The sequence below is a fragment of the Lolium rigidum genome, chromosome 2 (genome assembly GCF_022539505.1).
Source record: "Lolium rigidum isolate FL_2022 chromosome 2, APGP_CSIRO_Lrig_0.1, whole genome shotgun sequence".
NCBI lineage: Eukaryota > Viridiplantae > Streptophyta > Magnoliopsida > Poales > Poaceae > Lolium > Lolium rigidum.
In genome coordinates, this window is record NC_061509.1 from 75,097,277 (window position 1) to 75,104,093 (window position 6,817).

Sequence of the window (6,817 nt, forward strand, 5' to 3'; positions counted from 1 at the left end):
GTCAGTTTCCACCGTCACCCGCAACACACCCATGATTGGAGACTCCAAGGGCTGTACTGATGGATCAAAAACCGCCATCAATATTAAAGATGTGTTTGGATTATGCACAAAATTGCCTGACCAAAATATCGTCAAAAAAAAAAAGTTGGCTGACATTGGCTGACTCGATAGTGGAACATTGTCAGTTTGCTCCAGTGTTAAAGCACACGCAGGTTTGTAGGTCGTCCTGGACGCATGGTAGACTACTAGACTTCTGTATGATTTTTTTTTTTGAAGGACTGTATGAAATTACTCCCAAACTCTTTCATAAGAGACTCCTTTCATAATGTGTTCAAATGCTCCCAAACTCTTTCGTTTCTTGTTTGTTTAACTTTTGCTAGTAGGTTTGTTCCTCGGAGTACTTGTTTCCAACCTTCTCACGAAGTCTCGAGCCGCACCCTACACCGAGCCATGTCAGTCCTTACCTTGGGCGCCGCCGCTAGCTGGCCGGAGGCCGTCGTCCAGGGCCTCCTCTTCATCCTCGCCGCGGGCATGCTCGTCGCCCTGCACTCCCTCCCCCGTCGCGTTGCTCACCGCCTCCGACGCAGGGCCGGCAGCTCCTCCGCCGCGCAGTCGCGCCGGCACTTCGCGCTGGGCGCCCAGCTCCTCGCCCGCGCGCGTGCCGCCGCGCCCAAGCCGCCGGGCCCGCTTGCCCGCGCGGCCGTCGCAGAGGCGGACCGCGCCATCGCGCTCGACCCCCGCGACGCCGCGCCGCTGATCCTCAAGGCCCTCGCGCTCGACCTCCAGGGCCACCGCCTCCCCGCGCTGCGCACCCTCGACGCCGCCCTCGCGCCGCCGCTCGCGCGCTCCCTTGAGCCGAGGGAGCGCGGGGACGCTCTCGCCAAGCGCGCCGAGCTCGCGCTAGCGCTCAACCGCCGCCGCCGCCTCGACCAGGCCGCCGCGGATCTGGCCGAGGCAGTCCGCCTTAGCCCCAAGAACCCCCGCGCTCATGCTCTACTTGGTGAGTGCTACGAGAGGAAGGGCCTCACTGCCGAAGCCAGGAGGTCCTTCAAGACCGCCGCGTCCCTTGACCCATCTCTGGCTACTGCGCGCGACGGCCTCCATCGGACAGGCGGGGGCAGCGACGGCAACGAGAGTGATTGATGTAAGCAAACTTGCCTTGATTCTTATCATCAACTTGTTAATTGCAAAGTATGCAGTATAGATTAAAGATCACAGGCTCCACAAACGCAAAGAGAGCAAAATAAAAACTTGATTAGGTACTACAAATTATTGATTTTGTGCATTATGTAAGCGAAATTGGTTAGAGCACTGGGCACTGAAATAGTGAAATGTTGCAAATGTTTCCCTCTTTTCAGGACCTGTTGTTGGGCAAGCATTTGTAACTGTTGTTGTATATTTTGCGGTGGAATGAACGATCCCCTTTAAGACAAAAAAATGGTAAATGTTTCATGTATAATGCTGTGTGGCTTTGCTGTAGTTGCTTACCTTGAAGATATGTTACTTACTTATGGTCCACTGTTGCTGATTAACTGAATATGCTATTTTATTACAATGGAGATATGAATTATGAGTTTAACGACTACGCTGTCTATCAGTTGAGCTCAAGCATGCTCTATCAGGATATCATGCTCCCCCCTACCCACGCAGAATGCTGTCCAGGCTCGTGGATTCTATAGACTAAACTCTGGATACTTGCAAAACTAGACTTATTTGCTCCTGATATGTGCTAATTCTGTTCTTTAAAAGTTATTTTTGGGTTAGTTTGGCACTCCACATAGAGATGCTTCGCAACAATCAACAAGTTTGTTGCAGTCATAGAACATCCTTGGACCCTAATTTAGATGCACTGCGAAAAAATAGATACACATGCCAGTATCATTATAAGGTATTTATACATGTTTTGACATTTTTGAACATTTGACTAGCTCAATACAAATTCCATTGTTAGTGAAACAGCATATCCATGGAAGAGAAAATGGATATAAATTCATTAGAAGGGAAGAAATGCAAATAACAGCAACACTACAACACCTGAAGCAAAAATTCATGACTTGAATCTTGACTATGCTGTCTATCGGTTGAGCTCAATAACATGCCCTATCAGGCCAGAGGAGGACCCAGGAATTTGTAGAATCCTAGGCACGCTGCAAGGTAACTAATTTTTTTTCTCATGAAGAGTAAGAATTGTATGGAGCAAATAACGTCTTAACAATAGTTTGAATACATTCTCGAAAAAAAAAACAGTAGCTTGAATCCGAATACACGAATGCAATACATTACACGTTCACAGCACATTCCAATGTTCACAAGTTCACAACACATTTGAATATTCACAAGGTGACAACACATTCAATTATTTTGAAGCGTTATGGCCCAGGACCAATATTTTGAAGCCCACCAGGCCACCACGCCATCCAGATTTTGCCCCAGCTCATTCCAGATTTTCTAGCTTGATTTGTCCTTGTGCAACAGGCAATCGATGGTGAAGCCCAGGCAAGAGCCGGGTGGTAGGGGTGTTGTGTCCGCCCGTGTACCAGGCTATCACTCTCTCCCCCTCCCTTGCAGAATGCTGTCCAGGCTCTTGGACTCTATAGTCGATGACTACTTGCAAAATCAGACTTATTTGCTCTTGATATGCATTAATTCGGTTCTTTCAAAAGTTATTTTTGGGTTAGTTTGACATGCCACATTTCCACATAAAGATGCTTTGCAACAACCAACCAGTTTGTTGCAGTCATAGAAAATTGTTATAGAACCTATTTAGATGCACTGCAAAAAAACATATGGACATGCAACATTTGAAAGCATTTGACTAGCTCATAGACATTTCATTGCTAGTGAAACAACATAGCCATGAAAGAAAAAATGGATAAAAATAATCAGAAGGAAACAAATGCAAATAACACCACACTCCAATGCCTGAAACTCTATAGGATAAGCAAGTACTATAGTACTGTACTGAATAATGGTGTAACTCTGTAACAAAGCGAGGAAGGCTGAAATTATAACTTCATACAAGCGGACAGATATAACCCATTCTAATTGAAAAGCATCAGTGGCATGGAACCTATGGGTATCACAGCTGCATCTATATGAATCCATCAGTAGTAAAAAGTAAAAAACCAGAGCCACCAGTTGAAGCTTTTCAATTCTGAAGTTGTAAATATTTGTGACACTGTAATTTACATGAAACACCATAGCAATTGCATTATTAAGCCTGAGTATATTGAGTTATTGACATGTTTCACTGAGGTGTGAAAATTATGAGGATGATCATTTGGATATCACTATATTTAATTCGGTATATGACTGGGGCATGTCGATCTTTTATTTATATACACCCCTGGCCTCCTCCACAGTCTTTGGATAGTATCAGCAGAAAATGAATTTCCCAAGTGAAGCATTAACTTGGATTAGTTGTGGTATCAGACTTCTTATTTGAAAATTTTGGCCTGTGCTATTTATGGTTGTTGTGATATGTTATGTTCTATATAATGGTATATTTTCCTTGTTAGAGCTCAGACAATAATATGTTTCTCATGTATAATAGTTGAAAGATGTCTCTGCAACACAGTTACTCAACCCTTCTCTGCAATTACATTTCTAGGGCAAAACAGAGTCAACTGTATATATTTGAGGCTTGCCTTCTTGGTAGTAATGGTTGCGTTTAAGTGTTTCTTTGGTAGATAATGAAGTGTTCATTTCTCTTCATATTATCTGTCCCATTGCATGGGCATTGCCCTTTGATCCTAGTATCCTACTCACATCTATGTTGACATGTTCACATTTTCATTTATCTTATGAAGATGGAAGAGATCACATGTATGAGCTATGTGCCCCTCTTTGCCCTCCTGTGGGAATAGTTCTCCGTCGTAGGTTGCCCCTTGTTTGCACCTTTTCCTCTTGAGTCTAGAAGCATGCCTTGATTTGGAATCTTTGGTCAGTTAGACTGTCAAGTAGAGATGCAAGTGGGACCCCACCAATGTCCCACTTATAGTTTGTTTTGTGTTTTAACTAGAAATCACAAAATGAATTATAATTGGAATTTTGGTAAGATCCCACTTGACTACAGGGATTATATTTCGTTGTTACTGCCTTACTGGTGATGTTTATACGTGCAATGCAGGTCAGAAAGTGCATTCATCTCCTTACTACCACGGGTGATCTCTGTACTGCTAACATGTCAGCCAGTGCAGGAAAGTCACTCTTTGAAGCTGAGTGATAGTCAGAGGTGGATTGTCAGGTCTTGCTCCTGTGTAGCACAACAAACGGCCAGTACTTTGCCACCTTGCCTTATTTAATTAAGCCTTAAGATAATAGCTTGTCATGATTGTACTGAACAACTAAACGCTTGAGCCTGTCTCTGCTTATAAAGAGGCAGGTGGGGAGGATGGGAGGATCAAGCAATTATCAAATATTTCCATTGTTCTTTACTTTTCCTGCAAGTAGAACTAGGATGAGCCACGAGCTCGCTATCTCTTCCTCTAACCCCTGCTCCTTCTCCGTCATGGTCACCGCAAGACCTGACAAGTGGTATCAGTAGCAGCTGGTCCTCGGACCACCGCACCGGCGGCGGCTAATCCCTCCCTCCCTTTCCCTCATCACTTCCCCGAGATCCAGATCCCATCAGGATTTGGGGAGGAATCCTACACCAACAACCGCCACCATGTCTGCCCGTTCAAGATCAACGTCGCGCGACAGCCGCCGCGCCGGCCCCGTCGTCCGCTCCGCCTCCTCCACCGACGCCGAACTAGCAGCCCTGCGCGCCCAGCAGCGCGCGGAACGCGACGCCCGTTCCGTGGGCCGCCGTCTTCGGCAACACCGAGAGGCCACCTCGGCCTCTCTCAACGTGATGCGGACCCGGATGGAGTCCATGGCGATGATGCAATCGCAGATCTCTTCGATGATGTCAAGGATGCAAACCAGCATCGATCGTCTCGCTCCGGAGGAAGGTAACACCACTTCTGCCCTTCCTGCTGTTTACGTTCAGGTTCCCACAATCAGCAGATCCTTCACCACACCCCCTCCACGCTCAAACACCACCCTTTCCCCCATCCCAGAAGTAACCACTCCATTCCCCACTCCTCAAACATCACAAGCACCACCTTTTCCGCCATCTCTGGGCACACTGGCACCGGAGCAGCTTCCACACCAACCATGCACGCAACATGCTCGACGAAATGACCCTTCCTACACTTACACACCACCCATCATCACAACCATGGCTGCGTCAACATCACAGCGTCAGCTCAACCAATACACAACTCCACTTACCCAACCCCAGTATTACCAGTCGGTAGACCGAGCAAAACCACACCTTTACCACGGCACCACCTCGAGCAGCAACAATTCCGCCCAAACCAGCCACCATATGACCCACCATATACCCAACCATTCCAACGAACAACAATACCAACACTCCTATCAACCACAACACCACAACTCTTCCTATGCAGTCACAACTACAAACAACCAAAACCACCAACGACAGACCTATCAAAGATACTATCCCAACCCAGGAACCATCCCACCCACGATACACAACGAGACAGCCGGCCAATACCACATACTCCAACAACACTACCTACCCAACCGAACCACAACTCCGCACACCCCATGTCGAGCTCCCTACCTTCCATGGAGAGAACCCAAGAGCGTGGATATTAGAGGCGAGAGGACATTTTCGGATTAGTGGGAATCACAGGGCGAGCTGCGTGTCGGATGGGGATTGGCACATGTAAGAGGACAAGCAAAGACTTGGTTAAGCGATTCCGCCTGGACTTACGAGCGGATATCATGGGCGAGTTATGTCAAGTTCCGATCGAGAGATTCCCGGATACGGTTACAATTGACCCAATGGAACAGTTACAACATCTCAAGCAAACCACTACCGTAGACAGACTACATCAATGCTTATGAGTCCTGGATGCGAGGTTATGAAAAGAGGCGGATCATATTTACCTCAAGACTTCTTTGTGGACAGATTTCGAGTGGCTTGCAAGATAACATCAAACACACAAGTGCAATGTCGAAACCGGACACTCTACTTTCAGCCCTACCTGGTTTGCCAGACAGTATGAGAAGGCCTCAAATTCTAATGCCTTGGTAACTCGTAGACCACTGCCAGCCATTCCAGTTCAACAACAAGCTGTAAGAGCTGCTCCTCCTAGAGATGCCAACAATCGCCCTAATAATGGAAGACAGCGCACTCCTCGCAAATGTTGGTACTGTCCTGAAAACTGGGTGCCAGGACACCGCTGTCCTAACATGCAAAAGGCGTTAAATGTCCTCATTATGCAAGGAAATTCTGATGATGAAGAGGAAGAAATACACCAAATGTTATTGCAAGATACTCCTGTAGCGGTTGAAAGACTGAAGCCGGAAAATGCTGAAGCTACAGTTCAAGCAACGAGCGAGCTCCTGCTATAGCAAAACCGGCAGAGGCCTTAATGCATATATCAGCAGCAGCCTATACGGGCGCTACTAGTGAGTCAACAATTTCCTTGCTCATTTCGCTGTCAGGAGTTCCAGCAGTTGCCCTTGCAGATACAGGGAGTACAAATACCTTCCTAGATCGCCAATTTGCCATGGATCACAACATTCCCATGTCCCCTGCCCCAGCCAGGCGTGTCGAGTAGCGAGGAGGAGGAGAATTAGTCTCACAAGCGATTGCTTACAACCACCGAGTTCTTGATAGAGGGAAACATATTCTCTCGCTGATTTCCGCATTCTAGAACTCAATGGCTCAGATGCAATATTGGGAGTGAATTGGTTTAAACTGCATAATCCAGTAACCTTTGATTTTGTCGATCGG

At 46.9% G+C, this 6,817-nt stretch overlaps 1 protein-coding gene across 2 annotated transcripts; it reads left to right on the top strand.

Annotated features, from left to right (window-relative positions):
- Window positions 1-443: 443 nt before the first annotated feature.
- On the top strand, window positions 444-1,528 carry LOC124686732. 2 transcript variants are annotated; one of them, XR_006997917.1, is made up of 2 exons: window positions 444-1,259; window positions 1,359-1,528. XR_006997917.1 is itself a non-coding variant. In XM_047220633.1 (2 exons), the coding sequence occupies exon 1, from the start codon at window positions 451-453 to the stop codon at window positions 1,141-1,143; it is 693 nt and encodes a 230-aa protein (XP_047076589.1). In that variant the 5' UTR covers window positions 444-450; the 3' UTR covers window position 1,144; window positions 1,359-1,528. The 2 variants fall into 2 exon arrangements, 1 of the variants encoding a protein (XP_047076589.1); XM_047220633.1 differs by having other exon boundaries at window positions 444-1,144.
- The last annotated feature ends 5,289 nt before the right edge of the window (window positions 1,529-6,817 follow it).

Bases quoted from the DNA above. Each gene is read 5' to 3' on its own strand.
- LOC124686732 (XM_047220633.1), top strand. From the start codon at position 451: ATGTCAGTCCTTACCTTGGGCGCCGCCGCTAGCTGGCCGGAGGCCGTC.